The 27795-nt window shown below is 45.3% G+C and overlaps 1 protein-coding gene across 1 annotated transcript; it reads left to right on the forward strand.

Moving 5' to 3' along the window:
* The first annotated feature begins 587 nt into the window (after positions 1-587).
* Positions 588-27773, forward strand: lrrk2 (leucine-rich repeat kinase 2). The gene is made up of 51 exons (XM_076089601.1): positions 588-1246; positions 2301-2386; positions 3496-3605; positions 4373-4461; positions 4802-4936; positions 5191-5325; positions 6925-7056; positions 7475-7594; positions 8354-8514; positions 8606-8685; positions 8809-8915; positions 9137-9266; positions 9513-9637; positions 10369-10496; positions 11095-11239; positions 11527-11666; positions 11913-12041; positions 12352-12522; positions 12891-13155; positions 13270-13458; positions 13745-13860; positions 14301-14373; positions 14729-14925; positions 15010-15260; positions 16331-16479; positions 16981-17074; positions 17164-17350; positions 17439-17620; positions 17769-17992; positions 18226-18353; positions 18678-18896; positions 18986-19187; positions 19385-19473; positions 19953-20140; positions 20274-20428; positions 20541-20684; positions 20801-20992; positions 21469-21615; positions 21765-21877; positions 22004-22194; positions 22361-22521; positions 22750-22920; positions 23278-23378; positions 23534-23743; positions 24087-24280; positions 24463-24535; positions 24631-24821; positions 25056-25208; positions 25703-25905; positions 26562-26630; positions 26719-27773. Exons 1-51 carry the CDS (start codon positions 1033-1035, stop codon positions 26841-26843), a joined length of 7683 nt encoding a protein of 2560 aa, XP_075945716.1. The 5' UTR covers positions 588-1032; the 3' UTR covers positions 26844-27773.
* Positions 27774-27795: the final 22 nt, after the last annotated feature.

Below are 27795 nucleotides of genomic sequence, written 5' to 3' on the forward strand. Positions count from 1 at the left end.
ATGTGAAGTGACGTAATAAAATACATAACATTTACAATATGAAAAATAAAAATATAATTCATTGTTTTTATTTAAATATAATCAATAAAAACAAAACGTTTTCATTCCCTATGTTTTATTGTTTTTATTATTATTATAATTTTTTAGACAATAGTTTAAAGCTGATTTAGGCACGTGGTAATATCACTTTAAAAAAACAATTAAAAAGAAGGACCCGTCACACTGACAGTGTAAATACCGTAAACACACTACTAGATGCGCAGTGGTGGCGACAGAACCGACAGAAACAAAAGTTTAGATTTTGTTAAATGAATCGCAATTTTGTGTGAAGTGCTTCACACCGAATTTAGATACATATTGCAATATGTTGTACGCAGTTTTCATATTAGCCATACGGGCTACGTACCGTTGCCCAATCGCAAACAAACATTACAATGCGGATTATTTTTAACTGAGTACTTTCGCGAATCTGCGCCAAATCTATATGTCACACTGCTCGGTAAAAATCCGCAAATCTGACATCAGACACCGGGTGGGAGGAAGCAGACTCGACTCGGGTCATCCCCTTAAAAGTGTGGCTGTCAATCACAGCCAACGTTATTTGATGCGGTGATTTAATCAACGTAGAAACTTTACCGGGAGTGAAACGTGATTCTCCGCCACCACCCTCCCGGTGCTGCGCGCGGTGTTTACTTCCAGTTTCTTCCTCAACAAACGGGAAGTTTGTGGTTTTCCCCCGTTGACCGTGAGTCATATGATGTGACTGTAAGGAAGGAGGAACACAGCAGAGGAAACCGCGGTTTTTTAGTTTGTTTTACTACAACAGAAAGCCCTCAAAGAGGAACACGTCGGGGAAAGTTAGCCGAGGACGGTGATGTCAACGTGTGAACCGAAACTCACACCGACAGCTTCTCTGATCGTGACAGCTACTTGGAGCCGAATTGTAGCTTATGTAATATGATGTAACTAATATTCAGTAACGTGATATCGTGATATGAGTGGCACTTCGCCCGTTTTTCGCCCCCTCGTGCCATGCTTGTTTCCGAGGGAGAGGGCACTGCTGAAAACCTGAATGCGCGTCAGCTGGTTAAACGGTATTTCACACAGACCATGGAGACTAAAGAGGAGCAGGAAGAGCGGCTGAAGAAGCTGCTGGTGAGGCTCAAAATCCTGCAGGAAGACCGGCAGCTGTGCACGCTGATTCAGATCATCCGGGATCTGCTTTTCCTGGCGCACAGCGACAATGGTAGGAAACCAACATGCGTTGTTTCTGCACGTGCGTCATGCTGCTGCACATAAAACACGATGTCCTTCGGTCATGTTGTTTTTAATTGGTGGGGACAAGTAAAGACTGACTGACTGACTGACATTTCAGGGTCCATAGAGGCAAATACATAAAAAGACAGACACAAACAATAAAATATATGATGTTGGAGAGTGTCTTTTACAGCACAGTGTCATATTTTATAAGTTGATCATGTGTGTTGTAGGTAAAATCATAATCTGTAAGGTAACTAGTAGTTGTGAAGGAGAGGAAGGTACAATAGTTTCTCCTTAAATGTGGTGGAGTGGGTTTAAAAAGATGGAGGAAATGGAAATACTCAAAGTGAAGCACAAGTACCTCAGAAATGTACTTCTACCACAGAGTGACTATGTTTGGTCCTAAGAGAGTTTTACTTGTCAGTTTGGCATTCTTATACATACACAGATCATGAGTTAAAGTATTTTTATTAGACTTGTACTATTTCCTTTTTCTGCAGATGTGTTCTCAGGGGCCTTACTTCACACTATACTACTACACATCATTGTATTGAATAGCTTCCAGATAAAGATGTGACACATACTGCAGGATGCATTGCTGTAGTTGGTGTCGGTGATTTAATCCAACAGAGCAACATCTGGTTCTTAATATTAAGATGGTACCACTTAATTTATCATAATGCATACTTTACTTGTTGCTGCTACGTACACTTTTTTTGGATACTATTGATGTATTTTATATATAAAAAGCCAAGTATTCTCCAATTTCAGCTTCTCATTCGTAGAGATCTTCTGTTTGGTGTGAGCAGTTTTAGCCAATAGTTTCATATTGTGTTAATGTTTTATTTGAATATTTCCTCTATCACTGTCTCTGTCTCTCCTGCACAGACTAATCAATTTAATTTTTGAACAAAAGACAACTAAACTCACACTTGTCATGTAATCCTTGTTGTTTTTATCGAGCCTTGCTCTATGGTTTTAAAGACAGAAATGAGTGCATTCAAAGCTAACTTGTCACTTTTCTTTAATATCTGTTGCAGCAGCCGAACTGTTTGAGCACAAAGATGTCCATACCGCCCTCGTGGTGGTGCTGTCGTCCTACATTGGCAGCGGAGAAGTCCAACAGGTACCGCGGGACACCAGAAAGTTCTCTCTCTCTCTCTCTGTGTGTGTGTGTGTGTGTGTGTGTGTGTGTGTGTGTGTGTGTGTGTGTGTGTGTGTGTGTGTGTGTGTGTGTGTGTGTGTGTGTGTGTGTGTGTGTGTGTGTGTGTGTGTGTGTGTGTGTGTGTGTGTGTGTGTGTGTGTGTGTGTGTGTGTGTGTGTGTGTGTGTGTGTGTGTGTGTGTGTGTGTGTGTGGTTTAAAGTCACCCACAGCTGACCCGATCTACCGTGTTTATGGCGTCTCGTGACTGCAGCTTATCAGAGGTCTGATAGCAGCGTAACACAAAGGGAAAGTCAGACTGTGAGTCGGTCAGTCGTAACAAACTCCTTTGATCAATAAAACATAATCTGGAAAACGATTTCCACATTCTCCCGTGTTCCTGAAGCTGAGCATGAACTACTAGTCCGTCTACCAGAGCACACTGCCAATTGAAAGGGCCAATCAATGGTCAGGATCATATCGGTGTTTATGGACCTGAGTATTTTAAACGCTGTCACGTCGCATGGTAGCACATGCAGGTCGGATGACATCACTTCACGTTGCATTCTACCCGACACGTTAACGGTTGAGCAACGTTAAACTGGTTAGTCCGTTGTTTCTTTGCCGACATCTGCAGGTGTGTTTACATTGTTCTGTGATCAATTTGTCATCATTTCTAAGCTCGTAAGAGATGGTTTCATGAAGAAGTTACAGCCATAGACTTCCACAGAGAAGAACATATTAGTGTATGGCTCGCTCTCCGTCTGTCATAACGGCTAGATGATCACTGGAAAAGTCCTGAAAAAGATCTCTAGAAGAGGAGATATAACACTGGAGATACGGACGAGGCCTTGTTGCTGCTGCAACGGAGTCAAACTAGTTTTGTTAGATTTCTTGAGGTCATCAGCTGGAAAATTGCTCGAGCATCTTGCACAATGTCAAACAGACAATGTGCAGGTAAAGGTGGACTTCCTCAAGCAGAAATGTCTTTTTTCCTTCATGTATCTTTTTCTTTATTCTTTATATTTTGATGGTTTGACTTGCTGAATCACCTCCATCTTCAGCGTGTGACGGTGTGATCTTCTCTGCTGCAGGTGGGCTGGTCACTGCTGTGTCGGCTGATTGAAATATGCCCTCGTACGCTGGACCAGCTGACCAGACCTCTGCAGGCAGCCAAGGACTGGGAGGTACTGGGAGTGCACCAGTGAGTAAAGACATCCGCCTGGAGCCGCACTTTGTGTTGAGCGCTGATCAACAAAAGTTAGCATGCTAACGCGTTACATTTTAGATGGTCAACATAGTAAACGTCACACCTGCTGAACATCAGCAGGTTAGCATGTTAGCATTTCTGATGTTAGCATTTAGCTCAAAGCAAAGCACCATTTAAGTTATAGTTTAAATGGTGCATGTTATCACAGAACTAGACTCACATCCTGATGTGCAAAGTAATTGTCCCATAAAGTTAATTACCTCACATTTCATATTTATGTTTACATTAAATAAATGTTCGTATTGTTGTAACAATTGTAGCCTTTAATCTGATATGAAAGGCTAATGTACATTCTGTTTGTTTTACATCCGTTTTTAATAGAGTTTTGCTTTCAGAAGTTCCAGGTTGAAATTATACTAAAGTCACTTTTTACTTTTCACTTCCTGTTTATTTTTCTGTGCTCATAGTTTCACACAATTTCTTTCCAAATGGCCTTTTCAGTTAATTTGTTTTGCCGTATAACATGTTGTTTGTTTTCCACCAAGCTGCATGGTTTCCTTCAGTTCTTAATGCTCAGACAAAAAGATGATCTGCAGACCCGTAAACCAGCATTTAGTTTAAAATGTGCAGAATATTAACGTACTTTCTTTAAAGCTTGCTGAAGTTAGGCCCTCGCATGCAGTCGGTAAAATGATTTAGCAGTCTTTGTCTTGGCTGCAGCCTCTGGTTCATTCTTTGTCTTGTCTCGATGTGTTTTCCAGGCAGATCCTGAAGGTGCTCTGTCAGTACGGCACAGACTGCAAAGTCACCATGGTCGGACTGCGAGCCCTGGCTCTCCTGCTCAGATCAGGTACGCCACGACACAGGAGATGAGCTAAAGCCCAGATCAAAGGATGTAGAGATTCTACGGCTGGCTGGAATATTGATTGATGTCATCAAATCAGTATAAAAGGAAACTACATGATTCACAAAGCCCTTTAGGAGGAAAGAAGAGGACACATGTAAATAAATAAACTAGTCAATTAATCGTCAAAAGAACTGCAGTCAACGTGTAATTATCTTTGCATCTTAGAGCAACATTTTCATCTCCCCTTTAAAATCGTGATCTGAAGATTCGCAGCTGCTTCTGTTCCCCATTAAGGCATCAGACTTGTTTTTTTTTAATGCTTCTTTAATTCCTGACTGTGTAGACCTGGTTCCTCTGCTGGTGCTGGAGGAGGAGGAGGATGTGTTTGGCCTGGTGGTGCAGGGGATGAAGAAGTTTCCTGCCAGTGAAGAGGTGCAGCTCCAGGGCTGTGCAGCCCTGCAGGTCCTGTTGGAGAGAGGTGAGCGCACACATGCAGTAGTGTGTGGAGCCTTGGTTTTTATACAGCGGGTCGTCCTTTAACCACACGGTTGGCGGTTCGATCCCCCGGTTCACTGACATGCTTGTTAAGGGAGGGGGTCAGCAGAGGGGGTGTTCAGTTGGATGCAATCTCCAACCTCCCTACTAGATGCCACTAAATCCTTCTCTCTACTCCTGTAACATAGTTGTACATGCTTGCAGTACAGTAGCTGAATGTATTTCGTGTGTTTCCAGTTAGTGACGACCACCTGGTGGAGTTTGTGGAGAACCAGGATCATGTTGTGGTTCTGGCGGCTGTGCAGAGGTTCCCGGACAACCCCGAGCTGCTCCTGCAGGCCATGAAGGTGATGCTCCCGCTGGCTTGTCCCGGTAAGACCTCAGGGCACCCCGATGATTATGATGATGGTGATCATCAGTGATGTCTGAGAGGGAAGAGAAGAACTGAAGCACTAACTTTATAGCTTTAAAGGGCTGAAGGGTCAGTGGATAGATTCAGTTTAGGAAGGTGAGCTGTAAATGTTCAGTTGATGTGAACATATCGATCATGAAGGAAGAACACAAAAACATTCACAATTCACACAGTCTATTTCTAAATTCGCCACAAGACCATGACGTCCCTGTAACGCTTCTTTAAAGAGCCTTGATGTTAATTAGACGCCAGTGTTGTGCTTTAGGGGAGAGTGGTGTTTGTTGAAAAGAGTCAAATCTTCATGGAACTTCCCTCATGGTGAAGAACACAACAAACTATGTATCTGCTATTCAAATACATCTTTTGAAAGAAGAAAATATTCCTCTGTCCCACACTGCAAACTCGTTTTTTTTTTTTAAGGAGGCACAAGTTAAAAGGTTCAGACAAATACTGCACATTTAGTTTTGTTTTTGTTGTAGCATTTTAACGTAAACGCATAACGTTATCAAGCATTTTTAATAAGGATACTTTCATTTGGTTGTCAAAGGCTAAAATACTGAGAAGAATATTTGATATTCTTCAAATAAAGTTGTTGTTAGTTCTCTCTCTCTCGAGGAGTTCTGTTCACGCTGTCTCTTAATATCTCAAACATACAGTACTGATGTCCTTTCTCTACTGCAATATCTTACCTGTCAGATATCATATTGTCTGATACAAATATATCGGTATAACCTAAAATATCTAAGAGATGTTCTGATCCCAGCATCAGAAATGCCTCTGATACAAACTAAAATGCTCGATCGGTTATCGGCCAGAACACGAGTCTTGTATCAGCAATATTTCACGCTGGAAAATCTGTCAAACTAGAAAATGAAAACAAGTTCAACAGCATTTATTTTGTATTCGTTCATGTTTTATAAAGGTTTAATCTGAACTAATCAGATTTTGAAGTGCGAAAGTTCTGTTTTATCTTGTGCAAAAATAAGCTTGATCACTTATCAGTATGTTTGATTGCAATGGATAATGTATTCAGAAACATTCTAAACGTGATGATGACTGTAGTGGGAGTCTTAAATGGTTTATATTATATAGTATGTTTTCCATTTGTATTAAAGTCTTTTCACACAACAGACTAAACATCCCAGACACACAGGCCACATATAGTCGATGACGTATTACTTTATTTTAGACGTTGCTCTTCACTGAAATGTAATTAGCTTGGAGGAGTTCTGCATGAAAAGTGGAGCTGGACATGAAAACAGATATGACAGAGTTTTAGTCATGAACCATTTTTTCCACTTTAATCTGTTTGTCACAGATGTTCTGTTTATCACGGTCATGGGGGATTCCAGGCTGTGTGGAGATGCAACTCTGTCATTAGGGAAAGAGATTTGTTTGCTTTTTTCTGTTTATTCAACTGTAGCCTGATTCTTATTTTACATGTTGTGACACGTGCATCCATTTTTATTCAAATGTTATAACATGAAGGTTGTAATCTTGATTGCCAGACAAACGAGAGACCGTGTAGCCGTTTGAGTTGATCATCTGTTCTCCTCCAGGCAGTAACGTGGAGGTGTTGATGTCGGGAGGCGCTCGCTGCTACAGCGTGATCATCGCCGCCACGGACGCCTTCCCCGAGGCGGAGGAGCTGCAGGAGACGGCCTGCTGCCTCTTCAGGAGGTTTACGTCAGGTCAGATCCAAGGATCCAGTCTTTATGAAACTTATTCATATTAATGTTTAACTCTCATTTTGATAACCCTCTCCCTCCTCCAACAACAGCATTTTCTATTTACACACACAATTAGCTGAGTACTTGTTCTTTAGGGGATGAAATATGTTTAGGCGTCCTAGTTCTCCAATGTAAAATGTATTGTAGTCATTAGTCTGTCAATGAATGACTTTGGAGTTTCTCCTCGCTTGTTGACAGTCCGATAACAGATAACACTGTTTGCGAAGTCGACGATTCTCCGCTTTCACTACACCAGCGTTTGGATTGATTCCTCCCGATAAAGTGATGTGTTTGCCAGTTGACAGATTGAGACTGAAGGGGTCAACGGAGGCGTCGGTGTAATCCAGGGTGCGCTTATTGTTTTGTGTCTTTCTTGCAGAGAGTTACTACAACATCCTGGTACTGAACGGCGTCCAGAGGGTCGCGGTGAGAGCCTGCCAGGCCTTCCCGCACAACGCCACGCTGCAAGCCGCCGCTCTCTCCTGTCTGGCTGACCTCAGTGAGGAAGCACGCTCGCACAATGCTGTGTTTAAAATCGTTTACTTATCTCCACACAGATGGATTAGCGACGGAGAGGAACTGAATTGGTACTCTTATCAATACTGCTTATCGGTTCATTTTGATTCATTTGTGAGGAAAAAGGAAGACACTTAATTAATAAAATAATCAACATTGCTTTATTATTCTTGTGTAAACAAATAGTCCTCCTTGTGCAAATTCCTCAGTTTTTTGGGATGGACACTCACCAAATTCTGCGATTACTTCCATTTGTTCTGCATTGGGTTAATCACAGGGCATTAGATTAGCTTTGGAAAGACACTATTGCCTATTATGTTCCTGATTGGACTCGGTTTACTCTGGACTCGGTCTTGACTGGACCTGGTCTTGGATTTAACTTGGAATCCAGTGAATTAGTCTTGACTACAGCCCTGTCTGTAGGTCTTGAAAACTTTAAAAAAACATTTAATTTGGTTGCCTCAACAAAGGCTTTAGTAGGTATTAATAATAGGCCGTTACATTAGCTATAACACTTTTGGGCTGTCTGGTGGTGATATCTATATATAGAAATATCTATATATAGAAATAACTACACGGGAGCCTGGATGGACTGGATTAGCCGTGCAGGAGGCTGTTTAATCCGTTTATGTGGAGTTTTAGTCCATCAGACCTGTAATAACACATGTAGCTGGCTTCATCCATTCATTGGTTGGATTAGATCTTGTACAGTAGTTACACCACGCTCTCTCCGTCTTTCCAGCTGCAACCATCGTGCAGAGCAAAGCGGTGGCCGAGCAGGGTCTGGAGGAGGGAGAGGAGGAGGAGAACAGGGGCCGGGAGGAGGTGGAGGACATGGGCCTGGGCTGGATGGAGGCCTGCTGCACGGCGCTGGAGCTCCACGCTGCCGAGCCAAACGTTCAGGTCAGTGTCCAGTTCTTTTGGCCCTTCGAGCTCCAGACAATACTTGCAGTGGGATAATTCTGACCTGTGTGAATCACTTCCGCCGCCTCAGGAAGCTGCAAGCTGGGCCATTCACAATCTGTTACTGCACGGAGCTGCTGTGGACCGTTCACAGGAGGAGCGGGATCAGAGGTACCCACTGAAAACAATGAGATATCACACATGCATCTCCTACAGATGTGGTGTTACCTCTGTCAGCACATATGCCAGGTTGTTAAAGATTAGAATATCTGGATGTTGTGTGGTTGTTTCCAGGACTCCTGTTCACAGACAGTTAATGGTGGCCATGCTGCTCCACTCCTCCTCTCCCAGAGTGTTTCAAGCTGCTACCAGTGCCATCGCCACTCTGCTCACACACAACGGTGAGCCTTCAACAGTACACACTGAAGCAGCTGTAATCGCTCTTTTTAACCTAACGATGTATCGAGTGACGGAGCTTTAGGGCGAGTTTCAAACATTGTTCAGCTGTCCGACCCTCGACTTTACTGTTTTAGTCCAGTCTGGCCGTCCTCATTGTCTGCGTTACTATTCACATAAAACCAGTTTTGTTGGCTCGTACCGATGTGCTCTGCTCCGTGTGCAGGTGAGATGCGGTCTCTGCTGCTGTCCAGCGGGCTCCACGTCAACCTGGTGGAGATGATGAAGAGACACTCGACCTCGGCTGAAGTCTCCATCAGCGCCTGTAAACTGCTCAGCCTGCTCTTTCAGGGAAGGTGGGCACAAACACATTTGTTTCCATTCTGTGACGTCCTTGTTGGTTTCAGAAAATCATGTAAATATAGAAAAAGGGGAAGTCTGCATGAGAAAGAAAGGAACCGATCATCAGCATTTGTGAATATGACTTCTGCTTTCTGATTCTCAAAATATTAATGAAAACATCACGCAACAACATTTTCTCAAACGCTCTAAAACAATGATGTTCATGCTTAATTCTGGAATCTGTCTCTCTGTGTCTGTAGGACAGCCAGTCTGGATGAGTTGAACATGGCCATGAGTCAGATCCTCAGCGCCATGAAGGTGCACAACTTCCAGCCAGAGGTTCAGCTGGAGGCTCTGCAGGCCAGCCTGGTCTTCCTCTGCCCAGGTAGCGTAGAAGTGCTTTCCGTCGTGTTTTTGCACGGCCCAGATCAAATGTCTGCACACTGATCTTTTCAGGAGTCGGTTATCTGTTGCTCCGAGGTGGCTATTTCTACTGATGCTAAAGTTCATCTCTCGAGTTTTACCACGTCAGTCTCAACTCGTTTCCAGAAACACAAGCTCTGACAAACTCACTTTACACTACGTGTCCAGCACCAAACATCAAACGCACAACGTTTCTCTGGATTAGTTGGAGACCAAAACGGAGAAAAAGTATTGGACTTGGAGTCAACAGGTGTACAGAAGCAAAAGTCCAAATTAAAGCTAAATGCTGCTCCTCAATAACATGGAAGTACAGTCAGTTTATGCTACACTCTAGTTCTAGTCTTTCAATCTGTTGTGGCACTCTGCAGCCCCTTACTTGGCCACAAATCTATTTTAACCGCTGTAATAATCGGCATTAAATTGCAATTGAGGCGATCCGTTGTGCAGATGTTCTGGGCTCTGAACGTTCCAGCTACATTGCTCAGTTATAATATTGTGTGAACAATAATGAAATTAATCTGTTTCAGTGTAGCAGCTTGTTTTATTTTTAATTCTCTTAATGAGGTCGTACTGTACTCTTCCTCTGCTCCCAGCGCTGCACTCGTTACACTGCTAATTAGATTATGTGAGTGATAACAGAGCGGCTGTGTCTGCATGTTTTCACTCGTTGCCTCGGTGTGTTTGAATCCCCAGACAGGAGTTTAAGGGAGCACGGCGTCTCGGTCGCAGACCCCGACATGGCCGACGTGTCGCTGAAGGTCCTGAAAAACCAGTGTGTGTTGGAAGGAGCTCACACCCTCTACCTGGAGGTTCTCAACAGGGTACGAATACGCAGACCGATCCCCAAAATGTCTCTCGAATTCTTAGTCTTTCCAGCATGGTATATCCGGGTTTTCCGTCCCATTCTCGTGATCGTGATATCTAAAGAAAAGCCTGGAGGGAACGTCTTCAAATCTGGCACAATTGTCCACCTGAACTCAAGGATGAAGTGGTTTTATTTTGGTGGTCATAGGTCACTTCCAAAACACATTTGTGGCCCTAACTCAGGAATTTGAGGCTTTCAGGGGGTCTCAAGGGTCAATCTTTTTAAACACTGTGCAAGGTGGTAAATGTAGTTTGTCCTTGAAGGCTTTTTAAAATAGATCTGGCCTGATATGATTTCATAAAAAGACCCAGATATAACAAACAAACAAACAGGGTAGAGCTTAAAGAAACCCCCGAGTGGGGTTTTGTTATGCAGTACAAGTTCATCCATTCATTGTAGAAATTACACGGAAGCTTTTCCTGCAACCAGAACATCGTAGAGGGTGTAATTACATTTTCCAAAAATAATTTGCCAGTTGACCGACTGAATGAATAAAGATGAGGTTTCTTTGGTATCCCAGCGTTCCACTGAGTGCTCTTTGTGTCTGTGTGCAGTTCATCAGCAGCTCCGTCATCCAGAGGTGCGGTCTGAAGGTGCTGTCCGCTCTGGCCGACTGCTCCGGTGCAGTGGACTTGCTCTGCCAGCAGGGCGCGATAGACACGGTGCTGCATACGCTACAGATGTTCCCACGGGAACGAGGTACAGTCAACAATTGTCTCATTCGATTTTTGCTAGTTTTGAGTGTTGAATTGGGGAGGAAAAGTCAGCAAACAGGACAGCGTAGTGTTGCCTCTATCGTGATATTTTGGGGACCTGTGGGTAATGACTTGTTTCACAGTAAAAGTGGCGTCTCCTTTATTTAAAAGTCTACACAAACTTGAACTTGGTTGGATAGAGGAAGTAGCCACATCCCCACATATGACCATATAAAACATTGTGATTTCATATTAAAGATGGCTAATCGTGCGTTCACTAACGTCCTCCAGAGATACACTACTGGGGGTTCACCCTGCTCACCTACCTCGTGTCCAAGAAGAAGCTGTCGAGGATGATCGTACCCGTTCTGGCCTCCGTTGTGGTCGCCTCGCTCATCCAGTACAGAGACGACTCCGAGATGCTCCTGAAGGTGATCTTTACACACAGTAGTGGTCAATATTTGTTCTCATTTGTGTTTTTACCGCTTTATCGTCAGACCGACGGGCAACTAACTTCTCAGAACACGGGAGTTGCTGGTCTTTGCTGGTTTGTTTGTGTTATTGTGTGACTTTGGTGTTTTTAAAGGGTTAGTTTGGATTCACCATAATGCTTTCTGGAATATACTGTTGATTAAAATGTATTTGGCTTGACTTCTCTCTGGTCGTTTGTCCCGCAGTGTTTTCAGGTGGCTTTGAGGATGCTGGACGCCTGTTCAGGAGCTGCTGCTGAACTGCAGAGAGAAGACTTTGACAGGCAGATCTTCCAGCAGCTCAGAGAGGAGACTCCGGACCAGAGCAACTATGCTGTGAGTTAGACGGTTAGACGCGACAGAACCACAATGTGCTCAAAATACAAATCTATAGATAAAGTACATTTATAGAAAATGTAGGGAGGCGTAGGTTTAAATATGAGGAGCTTCAGTCTCAGTCGCACACACTGTTGACACACTGGCTCTACTGTACTACACACAGGAACGTACAGTACAGAAGGGCCGTGCACGACATACCAGACATGCTTGAATGAGACTGGACACTGTAACCTTTAATTTGATAAACTGATTTGTGCGGGAGCTCGTTTAACTTTCTCTCCCCCCCTCCCCTCCCTCCCCTGTGAAGCTGCGTAAGTCGGTGTACCTGGCTCTGTCTAAGATGTGGTGCGACTCCCAGCTGCACTACGGCATGCTGGAGAAGGCCTGCGAGGACGGAGACGCCACGCTGGCCGAGTGTCTCATCGAGCTGGGCGCTGACATCAACGGGAAGACCAAAGCAGAGTCTCTCATCTACCAGGTCAGAGGTTACGAAACCTCACGAGTAAACCAAACTGGGTCATGTGGAAGTTGTTGAGGGAAGTTATTCCTTTCACTCCTGACCGCCTGTGTTCTTTTTAGCATATTATTAAAAAAAAAAATAGGTTTTTTTAATGATGTAGGCGGCTCTTTGGATGTAGGTGTTGGTTGGTCCACAACTTAGTCCCAGACTGAAATGTCTAAAACATTGAATGGATCGCCATGAAACTTGGTACACACATTTATGTTCCCATCATGACAAATAACACTTCGGTTTTGATACTCCGCCCTACGAATAGATAGATTAATTAACAATTCGTATAACCATCAGTCCACTCTCAACCCTCACCCCTCTGCCGTCTTCTCCAGGTGTGCGAGCGAGGCGGACCCCTCGAGCTGGTGGAGCTCCTCCTCAGCCGAGGCGCCCACGAGCAGCACCTGCGCAGGGCTCTGGCTGTGAGCGTGAAGCGCGGCGAGGGGCCCACGGTCATCCAGCTGCTGGGCCGCCTGGGCCTGGACCTCAACAACAGCGCCCTCTGCCTCGGGGGCTTCAGGCTGGGCCGCCTGGACGCTGCCTGGCTCAGCCCCCTGCTGGCGGAAAGAGGCCAAGCGTTCAGTCTCCGTTACACCAACAGTGAGGACGAGTTCACGCTTTTCTCTTTAGAGGAGGATTCTCTGGTGTTTCCTAGACTCGACGGTTGAGTTGCAGCCCTTTCTTGATTTCTGTGCCCTGTGCTCTGTCTTTAAGGTAAAGGCGTGAGTTTGGCGAGGTACATTCAGTCATGCCAGAGGTCCAAGAGCCTCGGTGCTCCTCCTAGATCTCTGGGCGACCCGTGTCTGACTTCTGACTACATTTCCGACGAGAGTGACGACTCCAGCTTCAGCTTGGTCTCCATGGACGACAGTTTAGTTTTCAACGACGACATGGAGAGTGACGGTAAAGTGCTTAGACGTCAGACATCTCCGCCACATTGTGGACAAACGGGGGGTTAAAGTAATAACTTCTACATGAATTATTACAATCCAACACAGGCAGTGAAAGTCTTCTTGAGGTGGAACTTTATTAGATTTAAACGTCTGACTCTCAGTTAAATGTTCAACATCTCTCCAGCTTTAGAAGTAGACATTGTTGTGCATGCTTTATCAATAGAGCAATAATAATAAATATTTTTTAGTTTATTTTTAAATATATGATGATGATCTCCTGCTTTTCCTCTCTGTAGGAAGCGACTCGCTGTTGGGCGTTCTGTCTCCAGAGCCGCACAATAAATCCACAGAGGAGTTGAGGGGGGGGTCCTTCAAAGGAAAGCAGGGGCGCCGCAGACATGCCAGTGGAGAGGTAACGAAACCCTCTTCATACACATCTTGTGTGAGAACATTGGATCTCATGCAGGAACTTTTTTGGTTTTCTTATCTTGACTTTCTCTGACGTCAGATTCCGCAAACTGCTAACTTTAGATAACTTTAAAGTGTAAATGACCAGCGTTAACGTGATGAATGCCACCTGTACGTTCATGAGATTTGTAGTTTAGCATATTTACCCGATAATACCGAGGCTACGCGTCTTGATAAATATGTCCTATATTGAAGTCCTGCTTGCTGAGATCCATAAAGGAAATTGATCATTTTCATTTGTTTCTTGCATGAGGCCAGATGTTTTCATTGTTATAATTAACATAAAACATCCTTTCCTTGCAGTCCTTAGTGTCTTAGTAATAGATCTGTAAATCTGACCCAGATGCACTTCTCTCCCCTCACTGTTGGTTTTTTCTTTTCCAGAGTGGTCAAACTGAGAGTGAACACAGTGAGCATGTGCAGAGGAGATATGGAAGGACTGGCTCAGGTCAAAAAGGTTTAGTTCAACTTCATTCTCCTTCTGTCAAACACAGCTGCAGGAATGATGACCTAGTGTTGATTTACTTTAAGTACAGTAGTTTAGTTAAGAAAATATAAAATAAACTCACAAGATGAACTATTCTTTATAGAAGAAAGAACAACAACAAATCTCTTCCTCACAGCATGTAAACAATGAATCTAGCTACAGTTTAACAGGATGCTTTGACCCTACTAACAGACAGAGTTGATGCCGGACGTTTGTTATTGTCTTTCAACACACCAAACCTCTTCCTCCACACGTCATTCTGCAGATGAGAAAAGCTCTCGTCTTGTTGAATCAGTTCGTAGCTAATGATTTGTCGCCTCCCCAGTGTTCGGCTCTGGTGAGAGCTCGGCCGCTCCGTCCAAGGAGAGAGAGCGGATCCTCCTGCTGGACCTGTCGGGTAACGAGCTGGACTCTCTGTCCTGTCTGATGGACGACGGCTTCGTCCAGCAGCAGCTGGGGCATCTCCTCCGCCTGGACCTGAGCCACAACAGTCTGCTGGAGTTCCCCTCAGCTCTTTGCCAGGTATCTGATCAATGCCGGATCATCAATGCATCACAAGATAAAAAAGGAAACAGACACTGAAGCGTGTTTTTCTTTTTCTCGCAGAGCCTGAGGAGTCTGACTCGACTGGACCTGCAGGGCAACCAGCTGTGCTCGCTGCCGGCGGAGCTGCTGTCGTTGCTCTCGCTGAGCACGCTCAACGTCTCTCGCAACTGTGTGGGACCCCTGCTGACCTTCGACCCCGCCGTCACCTGCCCATCGCTGCGGCAGCTCAATCTGTCTTTCAACAAAATCACCGCGTTCCCTCACGAGCTGGGCCGCGCCACGGACCGGCTGGAGGAGCTGGTCCTGGAAGGGTGAGCTGCTGGGGGAGAGGCCGGTTAACCATGACTGGACGATGTATTGTCCCGGAAATAGTTGTTTTATGCCGCTGATAAAAGGATAATATGATTACATAATAATGCAAGAACACCCTTTTAAAGAGCAGTGAACTTAAATCTTAAAGTCCCAGTCAAACGGATGTTTTAACGTATTAAGATTCTGTACTGTGTAATATTTGAGGGATTTAAATCACATCTTTGCTTCGGATTGGACCGCTCGAAAGTGGGCGTTGCAGATTGATTGATTGATAGATCGATGTTGCGATATGATTGGATGAGTTTGGTCGAAACTAGCTTACCTCGGCACACAATTAATACAATTAAAATAAAACCACACAATCAAAACAAAGATAAAAATCTACTCTCATGCTTTGTTAACAAAATTGCAGCTAAACTCTTGTATCAGGGGTAAAGAGAGTCACTCATTCCTCAACAGAGACTCATTCACTCCTTAACAAGCAATATCCTGCCAATCACGTTCTCAATGTTTGGACCTTTGTTAACGAACTTTAAGTTGCATATAAGTTACAACAACAACACTCGTTTGGCTGAAACCCAAAATGTTCCCGTACCGGAGCCGTGGACGATAAGTCAATAATGTAAACATTATTGAGGTCATGTCCACATAGTGTACGATGATCAGATACAGTAACTTATATATTGTATATATTAGGGAATTAAAGAGTTCTTTCATACTTTAACACGGCCGTGTGACACAATAGTACAGCGTTAATACGACAGCTGCTGTGCTGCACATTCATCTTTGTTGTAAATGTTTGATTTTATGTAAATCATGGGACACGTGTGCAGGATATTTGATGTCAAGTTAGTGCAGTCGTTCATAAGAAATGTCCGAGCTCAACACCAAAGTCTCCCCAAACTCATTTTTTGAAGACGGTAAACGTTTTTCACAAATGGGATTAAAATCATAATAATTAGCTTCTTATTCCTGCATACTTATAATTTTAATGTGCTGAATAACCTGTAATCCATATGTCTAATTGCAGAATATTGAAGACTGTTATTTCCCTTCTTTCTCTTTCCAGGAACAGTTTAACTGAGCTCTGCCTGCCTCTGTGTCTGCCGGAGATCAAGCTGCTCGACGTGAGCAAGAACAGTGTGGAGACTGTTTCTCCAGACTTCCTGACCGGCTGCCCCAAGCTGGAAACGTTCAGTGCCTCCATGAACAAAATCTGTGAGTACTATCAACTATTTAATAAATACAAAAAATTTAACAGCATTGGGTGTTATTTCTCTGCCTTCCGTGTAATCTATAATGCGCTCGAGCAACATGTGACCCCGAGTGAGATCACTGGTGTGTGGACAGACCAAGCAGACGCACAGGTTTAGAGAATATTTAAGCAACCGATGTCCCTCCAAAACACTTCAGAATCAGTCGGGAGGCATAGCTTTAAAGGCATTCTGGATTTTTGAAAATCTGCAGGTTCACCAGAAACTCCTTCAGGGGAAAAAAGAGCTTTTATCAAAATTGACAGTCAGCGATATCGGAGATTGGCTTCAGAGGCCACTTGATCGGTTTGAGAAATGAATCCATACAATCTGACTTATTCAGCGTTGAATTCTAGGTTTTGTTTTTTTTTCTCCAAAAATAAATATACGTTTTGTGACAAACGGTTGTTCCACATTCTTCTTTTGTGATGTGGAGACACAGAAACATCTTCACTGTCTTCTCCAGGTTCTCTGTCACATCTCTCGTCCAAGATCACAACGCTGAAACTAGCAAACAACAGCTTCACCGACGTTCCTGAGGCCATACTTAATCTCCCAAAGTAAGTCCGACAGTTTTCACATTTCCACATTTCACGCATCCCTCTCCTTGTAGTACTATCGCTTAATTCTCATCCTTCCATGTGTGCAGCTTGCGATCAGTGGACATGAGAACCAACTGCATTGCTGCTCTGCCCGGCCCGGGACTCTGGGAGTCCAGCAACCTCAGAGAGCTGATGTTCAGCCACAACGCCATCAAGGTTCTGGATCTGAGCGGGCCGATCCACAAGTGGACCAGACTGGAGAAACTCCACCTGAGTGACAACAAGCTCGCTCAGGTAAAGAAGTGTCTCAAATGAATGCTGTGAAAAGCACAGTGTATATGTGTATTTTGGTGTAAATGACGATTGTGTCGTCTGTGGTCAGATCCCCCAACAGATCGGCCAGTTGGAAGGACTCACCTCGCTGGACGTGAGCCGTAACGCTAACGTGCGGTCCTTCCCCGATGAGATGGGGAAACTGGGCAGACTGTGGGACCTCCCGCTGGACGGCCTTCGACTCCAGCTGGACCTCAAACTCATCGGCAGCAAGACCAAAGACATCGTCAGGTCAGCGGCTTCACGAACCTGAGCTGTCGTTTGTGACGACACCAAGAATGAAAACCACATTTCAAATCCCATATTTACAGTTTATGATGACTCAGTCTTGAATATATCGAGGAAGAAGTAAAGCTCACGATAACTACTTTTCTCCCAGGTTCCTGCAGCAGCGGCTGAAGAAGGCGGTGCCGTACTACCGCATGAAGCTCATCGTGGTGGGGAACGCCGGCAGCGGGAAGACCTCCCTGATCCAGCAGCTGATGAAGCTGAAGCGCTCCCAGTTGAACTCCAAGCTGGCCTCCGTCGGCATCGACGTCCGGGACTGGGCCATCAGGGAGCGGGACAAGAAGAGAATGGTGCTGAACGTCTGGGACTTCTCAGGTTAGTCAACATATATAGTTAGAAGGTTTTATTTTACATACACAGCAAGTTCCTGGAGAAACAGTCTCAGCATTAATTAGATTTGTATGAAACTTCGTGAATCAGTTGTTCACAAGGCCAGGAAAAACCTTTGGGGGAAATGTTGTAAGACACTGACAGTCACACATTTGATAGAGTATGTGGGGGTCCTATTCAGCTGATTTAGTTTCACTCCCTGCGTCTTTACCACACAGGAGGAGAGGAGTTCAGCGGCTCTCACCCGCACTTCCTGACCTCCAGAGCTCTCTACCTCGTGGTGTACAACCTCAGCAAAGGAGCCAGTCAGGTGGACGAGCTCAAGCCCTGGCTCTTCAACATCAAAGTGAGTCACAGAGATGTTCTCATGAGTAACTGTTGAGATCAATATCGAAATGAATATATTAATTCTGCTGAGAAGAATAAGAGACTAAAGGCTTCAACGATATCAAGCAAGGAATTCTCTTAACTTTACCACTTTAATCTTGGACATTCTTAGTCGTCCCCCCCTCTTTATCTACAGTGGGCCTACTATGGTTTTGTAGAAAACAGTTTCCCATCATTGGCAGACTTAATTCACTTGTTTTTAAGATAAACAGTGCTTTGGAGAAAGTAAATCCATGTGTCGATGTTTCTTCCCTCTGCTGTAAAACGCTCCTCTTCTCTCCAGGCCGTGGCTCCTCTGTCCCCGGTCATCCTGGTGGGAACCCACACGGATGTGAGCGATGAGCTGCAGCTTCAGGCCTGCCTGACCAAGATCAGGGAGGAGCTGCTGAACCACCAGGGCTTCCCCGCCATCAGGGACTACCACATGGTCTCAGTCTGCGAGGACTCGGACGCCATGGCCAAGCTGCGCAAGGCCATCGCCAGGGAAGCCACCAACTTTAAGGTAAAAGTACACACCGAACACATCAAACTTTTCTCCTTTTATCTAGCTCTGCTCTGTCCTCACCTCCCCGTCTCCTCCCGCTTCCACAGATCCAGGGCCAGCCCGTGATGGGCCAGCTGGTTCCAGACAGCTACGTGGAGCTGGAGCGCCGGGTTCTGCAGGAGAGAACCAGGGTTCCCCCGGAGTTCCCCGTTCTCCGGCACCGGGAGCTGCTGCAGCTCATCCAGGAGAGTCAGCTGCAGCTGGAGGAGGCGGAGCTGCCCCACGCCGTCCACTTCCTCAGTGAAGCCGGTGAGTCGGGGGATCAGGTCTGCTGCATTCAGCGTCACACAGGCCTTAATATTACCTTGATATACTTTTTAAATTAGTCCCAATTCAACATATCAATCAGCTCTCCATCTTAGCATCAGCACTTCAAGACAAAACCTCAAGTCAACAATCTATCTGACCAAGCCTGATTGTTTTCGTCTCCTCCTCTGTCACTGAAGGGGTTTTACTGCACTTTGATGATCCTGCTCTTCAGCTCCAAGAGCTCTACTTTATCGACCCACAGTGGCTGTGCAACATCATCTCCCAGGTAGCTTCACCCGAACACACAGAGACGATCAGACATGCTTCAGGCCGCCTGAGCTGATTCTGCTTCAACAACAACACAAAACAAAACAAACCTGTTCTCACTTTTACTTTGGTGGATTTTCTTTCTAGTTGTTGTCATGTCTACAAGAGATTGTTGAGATTAAGCTGCATTTAATCCATACTGTGCATGCTCAGACGATGTGCGTCAGGTCCAAGCAGACATCAGCTGTTCCTAAATCAAGTCAGAAGTAGAGTCATTTCTCATAGACTTCTATACAATCAGATAGTCTGAGGAGTCGCCCCCTGATGGCCATTAGAGAGAATGCAGGTTCACTTCACTTTTCAGAACCGGAGGTTGCCGCCTGGTCAGCGGCCACATAAAAGCCCGTCTATTGACACTCGTGTTCAGGTACATCACTTAAAGAATGTGTCGTATCTGTCGGGTGCACAAATGCAGCTGCTGTCTGTTCGTTTGTGTAGAAACTGACGTTGAAGAGCTGTGGCTTCTGGGAGCATCCTAAAGGAGTTGTTCAGCGCTCAGTGGTGGAAAAGTTTCTGTTTGAGACCAAATGTTTCCCCAAGAGCCACCTGACGCAGTTCTTCAAGCTGCTGGAGAAGTTTCAGATCGCTCTACCCTTCGGCGAGGACCAGCTGCTGGTGCCTAGCAGGTATGTTGTTTTTTAAATGAGCAGCTACAGATGTAGGAGTTTTACGGGATTGTGCCATCGTAGAGAGACCAAATCATTTGGCAGATCACCATATTTCTGCGCCTCGAACCTCTCGTCTCTTCCTTCTTTACAGTTTGTCCAAACACAGACCGGTGATCGAGCTGCCTCACTGCGAGAACTCCGAGGTGATTGTCCGTCTGTACGAGATGCCGTACTTCCCCATGGATTACTGGTCTCGCCAGATCAGCCGCCTGCTGGAGGTCTCTTCTTACCTGCTTTGTGGAAGAGGTAAACTGAACGCAGAGTAGACACAGTCCCTTTCTCATGAGAGGGTGCTGCTCTGCAGATGCAAATGCATAAAAAGAGTTTTACAAAAATGATCTCGCTGTGTGTTCTCCAGGAAAAGCGGTGCGACCAAACCGGATCTACTGGAGGAGAGGCGTGTACCTGAGCTGGTCCCCGGAGGCCTACTGTCTGGTGGAGGCTTCCTCAGAGGAGAACCCCTCCAGCTTCGTCAGGATAACAGTGCCCTCTTCACGCAAAGGTGAGGTTGTTTTTAAAGATGTGTGTGTGTGTGTGTGTAATATATATATATTGTGTTATCGGCTAGATATCTTTGAGAGGGCGGGACTTAACCGTTGTGGTTCTTCCCCCCCCCAGGCCGGGTGCTGCTGGGTCAGGTGGTGGACCACATCGACTCCCTGCTGGAGGAGTGGTTTCCCGGCCTGCTGAACACAGACATGCACGGCAGCGGCGAGGCTCTGCTGAAGAAGTGGGCTCTGTACAGCTTTGAGGACGGGCAGGAGTGGAGCAAGATTCTGCTCGAGGACCTCTTCACCTGCTTTGACAATGGTACGTAAACCGCACAAAAAAAACAACAACACTTTTCCTCTGTGGTGACCAATCAAGTCACCGGCAATCCAGAGCAGGTCAACCCGGCCCTTTGGGAACAAAATGTGTTTTTCGGCGTGCTGGCGCTTGGAGGTAATCGGCCATTAAGTGACACCGCCGCACAACCCTGCTCCTGAAATTGGGTGACCATATTTTCAAACCCCCAAACCGGGCGTGACGTGTGGTGCCTTGTTTATGTTTTTATATTGAGTTGGGGTAATAATGAGTGGGACAGAACATGATAAACGTCTCTGTAGGCACTTAAAATAAGACTCGGGACAACCAGCTTGAAACCGGGACGTCTGGTCACCGTAGTATGGAACACACTGTTTGGTTATAAGTGCTCAGAACAGAAGAACGTCGCTTTAATCGTCCCTCGTGAATGCTTCCAGTTATCTCAAATCTGTTATGTTGAATGATTTCATTATCAATCATAGATTTTCTGCTGGTGAACCCGGAGGACCCCCGCTGCACACTCCCCATCTCTCAGATCGCTCCTGACTTGGTGCTGAGTGACCAGCCTGCAGGAACAATACTGGACGGTGGAGAGCTGCACGTAGACATGTCCATAGAGAACCGCCTGGGTACGCCACACCAAACTGTTTCTGTTTCTTTCTTTTTTTTTTTTAAACCTACTTATTAAAATTGAAACTTTTGAGGATCGACGTATCTTTTTTTTCTTCAATGTCTTGTTAAATGAAACCCATAAATACGTTATTTTTCTCTTCTACAGGGGACGGAGGCTTTGGGACGGTCTATCGAAGTGTCTACAAAAACGAAGAAGTGGCCGTGAAAATATTCAACAAGCATGCATCTGAGCTTTATATCTACAGACTCCTCAGACAGGTACCACTGACTAGAAACGAGAAACCAAAAAACTCCCTGTGGTTTCTGTGTCCTGGACAACACGTACAGTAGACAGCAGCTCACTTCCTCTTGCCTCACTTCTTTTCCTCCTCCGTTTGTCTCCAGGAGCTGGTGGTGTTGGGTCGCCTCCGTCACCCCAGCCTGGTGGGTCTGCTGGCGGCCGGCTCGTCTCCTCCGGTCCTGGTGATGGAGCTGGCTCTGAGAGGCTCGCTGGACTCCCTGTTTGAACACGAGCACAGCAGCCTCAACAGGAAGCTCCAGCACAGAATCGCCCTGCAGGTGGCCGACGGACTCAGGTACTCGGTCTGACTTTAATTCACTAGAATTAATTTCATTGATTATAATATGTTATAAGTATGTTTATAATGCATTACAGTCATGGGCGTCACAGAAAAAGTTACCAATATTAAAAAAATAATTAAAATAAAAATCCTCGGGTCGCTGTTCAATCTGTGTGATCAGGTTCCTTCACTCGGCCATGATCATCTATCGGGACCTCAAGCCCCACAACGTCCTTCTGTTCAACCTGAAGACCGACTCCGAGATCATCGCCAAGATCACCGACTACGGCATCGCTCAGTACTGCTGCAGCATGGGAGTGAGGAGCTCCGAGGGCACGCCAGGTAGATGCCTCCTCAGACTTCAAACACTCCTATTGTATTGACCAGGGGTGGGGGGAAAACTGGAAACGGCATCGTATCGCCATATGTTGTGTGGCAATATCGTGGGTAAAGTCAGCGGGATTAGCAGGAAGTTGGTCAAAACAAAGATGACAAATACTCACCTGAGGAGCTGCAGGTCAGTGTCATCCTGTTGTTTATTTTGAAAATGTCTTCCTCTACATGTGGCAGGTTTCCGAGCACCGGAGGTGGCCCGAGGCAACGTGATCTACAACCAGCAGGCCGACGTGTTCTCCTTCGGCCTGCTGCTCTACGACCTCCTGACCTGCGGCGAGCGGATCTCTGACGGCATGAAGTTCCCCAGCGAGTTCGACGAGGTCGCGGTGCAGGGGAAACTGCCAGGTAACGATTGAAGAGTTTAATTTAGAGAGTCGTGCATTGTGTTGATGTTGTTTATTATTATTATTATTATTATTTTTAGCACAAAAGGAAGTGATAAAAGCAAAAGTACATAATAACAACAAACGCATAAATTGTGCAGTAGAGGTAACAAACCCTGAACGGTTTGAATGTTTGCTGCTCCCGTTTATTAAATACTTTCTTGTATTTTATACTTGTCTTGTTCTATTTTAGCTAGCTTTTATTCTCTGTTTTTAATTTTATTTAAATGTCCTTTTGTAATGTGTTTCTTTTGCACTTTGTGTTTTGATGTTTCATATAAAGCGCAGTATAAATAAACTTGCGTTGCCTTGAACACAGACCCAGTGAAACACTACGGCTGCTCACCGTGGCCGGGCTTCCAGGCTCTGATGAAGGACTGTTTGAGGGAAAGCCCTCAGGGTCGACCCACCTCTGCTCAGGTGAGGACCTGACCACCGTGTCAGCATCGTAGGGACGAGCTGTGGTGGTGCTATTAAAAGAAAAAGATTGTGGCCAACAAAGTGGCTTTAATTCGATGTCGGAGCCCATTCAACACACAGTGAACAGGTGTTTGTGTCTTCTGTAATGTGTGCAGGTGTTTGACAGGCTGAATTCAGGGGAGATGTACCTGATGAGGGAGCTGGTGGTTCCCCGGGTGTTCAACGCAGAGTGCCTCGCGGTGAGCGCCTGCAGCGCCGACGGCCCCCCGAACAGCCACCGAGCCTGGGTGGGTGGAGGCAGCAGCGCCCAGAGACTCGGCTCCATCACAGCTGTGGACCTGGAAGACGGCACCGTCACGACGCAGGTACCAACACAGCGCCGTTATCCTCGGGACTGAATGTTTCCTTGATCTCACACGTTCGGGTTGATTTTCGGTGAAACGGGGTGTATTGTACCAGCTTTTTTTAATATTCACCTTCTCTGGTGTTCATAGTTCATATCATGTCCTAAAGGGTAACTTCTGTATTGTTCAACCCTTTCTTCCCATGTTTTTGTGTCTTAAGTAATGGGGACAACAGTTTTTGACAGTTTATTTTGACAGTTTTTTCTTACTGACTGCGTTTTTTTATTGTCGCAGTCTTGCCTTTCCTATAAATCAAACCCACCTCATACTTCCTGTTTACGAGGTGTCCCTCTCGCTCCTGCAGAATATAGACACCAGTCCCGTCTTGTGTCTCGTGACCGTCCAAATCCCGAGCGAGGCGTGTGATTGGCTGGTGGCCGGCACCCAGTCTGGCTCCTTGGTGGTCGTCAGCACTCGCAACGCGTTTACGTGGCACCGCCTGCAGAGTGTCACGGACGCCGTCACCTCGCTGTATTTCCACGTGCACCCTCGTCGCACGTAAGATTTCAATATTAAATCGTGTGAATTAAAATATCATTTCTGTTTCAAAAGTTAACATTTTCTGTAAATCTTATAGAAGATCTGCAAATGACGATCTACAGTTTCCTCACATGCGATTCTGTGAAGATCATTCTGCTGAATCTACAACCTCTTTCAAAATGGCCCTTCTGTCTTTTCAGCCAAAGAAAGAATTACTTGCTGGTTGGGACGGCTGATGGAGTTCTCACTGTTTACGAGGACTCTGTTCTCGAGGTAAATATCATCAAAGATCAAAGTGTGTTCGAGTCCCACCTGGTCCTCCGTGTACGCTGCTGTCTCTGATGCTCTTCCTGTTCTCCTCCCTCCAGCAGGAGAACGGGCAGCCGGTCAAAACGCTCACGGTGGGAAATGTCAACACGCCCGTCGTGTGCCTGGGCCAGTCGTCGCATTCGCTGGACAGCAGGTCCGTGTGGGCCGGCTGCGGCACCAAGATCCTCTCCTTCACCGCTGACTACGACGTCTGCAAGAGCATCGACACGAGACCCAGCCTGGTCCTGCAGTGAGTTCACGGCACGAAGTCAGAAGTTTAGCAGGAGAGCTCAGACTGTTGATCTCGACGGGACTGAAGAATGAGCCTGAATGATAGTCACACGAAAAATACTTTTCTATCATAAATCTGTCCTTTCCTAACAATTGTGTTTGATAAGAAGTATCAAAGAAAAAAAGAGAATTAGGATTAGATTTGCGTGAAGTTAAAAGTCTAAATCAGTCATCATGTCTTCATGTTATTCAGGCAGCAGCGGTCGCTGGGAGGTGAAGCGTACGTGTCCCGACTGGTTGTGGATAAATACGTTTACCTGAGCAAAGCCGGGACGACAAGCGTGGAGGTTTGGGACAAGAGGGGCGAGAGGATGGTGGACTGCATCAACTGTGCTCAGATCATCAGGTACGAACGCACATGTATTCATTATGTATTTTTTATCATGGCTCGCTGCTCTATTTCATTTTACTTTGTTGTTTTTAGTGTTTCTTGAAAACCAGACGGGCATGAATGTCGTCACAGCACAAAGGAAGTGATGTAACAGCCTCTATGGCTCGTAGAAAACAAAGGAACATTTCCACTCATACAGTTCACCTCAGCATTTCCTTTTGATTGTTTCATCAAGACATTTCTCCTGCTACTGAGATGAATGAGGAGGAATCTTCCTTTGTTTTTATGGTAATGTGGATCCTTCAGATCAATTTGAGATGTGACTCTGGTCTGCATGTTTCTTGTTGTATCATAAGTGGGTCATGCGTTGTGGGCCTCTCACTGGTCTGGTCTTGACTCGGTCTGGGTTTAGGTCTTGACTACTACACTAGTGTCAGCAGAGGTCGATAAGCCGCAGGTTCATACGACAAACGTCCTCTCAACAGCTGTGTGCCCTCCTCTCCCTGCAGACAGGACAGCGAGGTGGAGCTGCCCGCCGAGGCGACTCCCTCCTGGGCCAGAGTGAAGGCCCTGCTGGTGCAGAGCGCTGCAGCCCTCTGGATCGGCACTAGAGGGGGCCACCTGCTGCTGCTGGAGCTCTCCAAACACCAGACGCTGCAGGTCATCAGGCCCTGCTGCGACTCCATCCGCTGCATGGCCTCGGCACTCATGGGTGAGTGTTTTATCCGTTTATTTAAAGGTCCCGTATTGTAAAAAGTTAGATTTTCATGTGCATCTAAGTGCTGTGTAAATACTGTGAAAGTATTAATTATTATAGTTACAATAGTTATTGTGTATAACTATTTTGTTAGGGATTCAACTAATACAATCCTTAACCTTATGATTGACTTAATTAGCATAAGTGTTCATGTTTTATGCCTCTAGAGAACTTCAGATTTTGGGGGGAAATGTGTTTCCTGCACACACACTCATTCACCATTTAATTTGCATTTAATTTGCATTTTGTTCTACTTTCTCCTGCGTTTGTAAAGAAGCAGCAGACGTGTTTCTTTTATTGAAGTCTTTGAGCCTCGAGTTAATTAAAGCGGTACATAATGCCGCAGTGGAAACGCTTCGAGAGAAGGAAAATGAATGAATGAGTGAGAATATAAAAGGAAGTTAAAGTAAAAATAATACCACAGCTGGGTTTTTCTATTGTCTTCTTTCATAATGAGTCATGGTCTGTCAGCACTGATGTGTGAAACAACACCGCATGCTGCTCACACTTTGCCTCCATATTGAATTCAATATGTCTTGCTCCCCCCCCCCCCCCCCGTTCGCTGAGTCTTGTCAATAGTGACGACAGATCTTTTTCTTTTTCACGACTAGAAACACTGAACTGTAAGAACGTGGTGCTGGTTCTGGGCAGAAGATTCCCACAAGATGCAAATCAGTTTGGTGAGTCTGTCGGTTCATTGCTCGTGCGCTCTGTGTGTTCTCTGCGTTGGGTCTAAAAGTGTGAGTTTTTTATATTTCCTGCTCTCAGACCAGGAGTCGGTGCTGATGGTGTGGAGCAGCACGCTGCCGATGGAGGTCAAAGACCTGAACAAACACTGCGAGAAAAGAGAGCAGATAGCGGCCAAGATGAGAGAGCAGCTCCATCATGACTGAGCCCCACACGTGTGTTAGTGTGTTTTATTCACCCTGCAACCTGCGTTTCAATCGGTGTCTGTTTTTTATTTAATTTAAAGTTACTGTGAGGAACTCTATTTGATTCTGACGCCTCTATATGACCTACTTAAGTAAACAAGACCATCAGCAAGAAGATTGGCTGTTTCTATGTCGTTTTTCTTAATGCTTGTCATCGATGCCACCGGGTCAGAGTAACATCTGATTCTCAGTAATGCTGGACCCGCTGGATGGAGGAGAGTCACGGAAGAACCAGAACCAGGACTGAGCGGGGCAGACTGTCAGACCCTGCTGCAGTAAAATGAGTTCCTAAAGGGACTCTGGTGCTCAGAGACACTACCGCTTTTGTACATTGCAATGAATCAATCAAAGGTCTCTTTTTAAAGATGCACACTTATGAAATGATTTGCCGTGTTTCACAAGACAACCTTTGTAATTTGTGCAGAGAGACATTTCTCTAAAAGGGACACAGATGGACTGATTCGCGTTGTTATCAGCGCAGATGTTCAGGAAGACCTCCTGATGAAAAGAGACGCTTGTTTACCCGCAGTATGCTTTAAAAAAAACAAAACAAGGAACGAAAGCCAAAGGAAAAAAAGCCTCTAAAAGTGTACATGTGATTATTTATTCTCATGTCTGTGTATCTGTGAGCTCGTTAGTCAACAGGACACGGGACGTCTCAAATGGATTTGTACAAAGTTTTTATGTCATGTTACTGAAAGTTGCTGTTTGTGATGAAGTCAAACACTATTGTGTGTACTGTGATGGCTCTCTGTTAATGTAAATGAACACGGAAGTAAAAAGACTTCAATTAAGTTTTTTGTTATTTGATTTATGCATTTTATAAATGCATATTACTGATTTTTTTTTTTTTCTTCTGCTTCTCTGTTCTTTTAAAAGTGAATTTCTTTACATTTTGTGTTAGCGGTTGGAT

This window comes from Anarhichas minor, unplaced genomic scaffold (assembly GCF_050575085.1).
Source record: "Anarhichas minor isolate MPS153535 unplaced genomic scaffold, ASM5057508v1 ptg000011l, whole genome shotgun sequence".
NCBI lineage: Eukaryota > Metazoa > Chordata > Actinopteri > Perciformes > Anarhichadidae > Anarhichas > Anarhichas minor.

Excerpts from the sequence above, each read along its gene's own strand:
- lrrk2 (XM_076089601.1), top strand. The coding sequence starts at position 1,033 with ATGCTTGTTTCCGAGGGAGAGGGCACTGCTGAAAACCTGAATGCGCGT. Across the intron at positions 11,240-11,526 it reads GATGTTCCCACGGGAACGAG|AGATACACTACTGGGGGTTC; the intron begins GTACAGTCAACA and ends AACGTCCTCCAG. Across the intron at positions 22,921-23,277 it reads GGTGCAGGGGAAACTGCCAG|ACCCAGTGAAACACTACGGC; the intron begins GTAACGATTGAA and ends CCTTGAACACAG.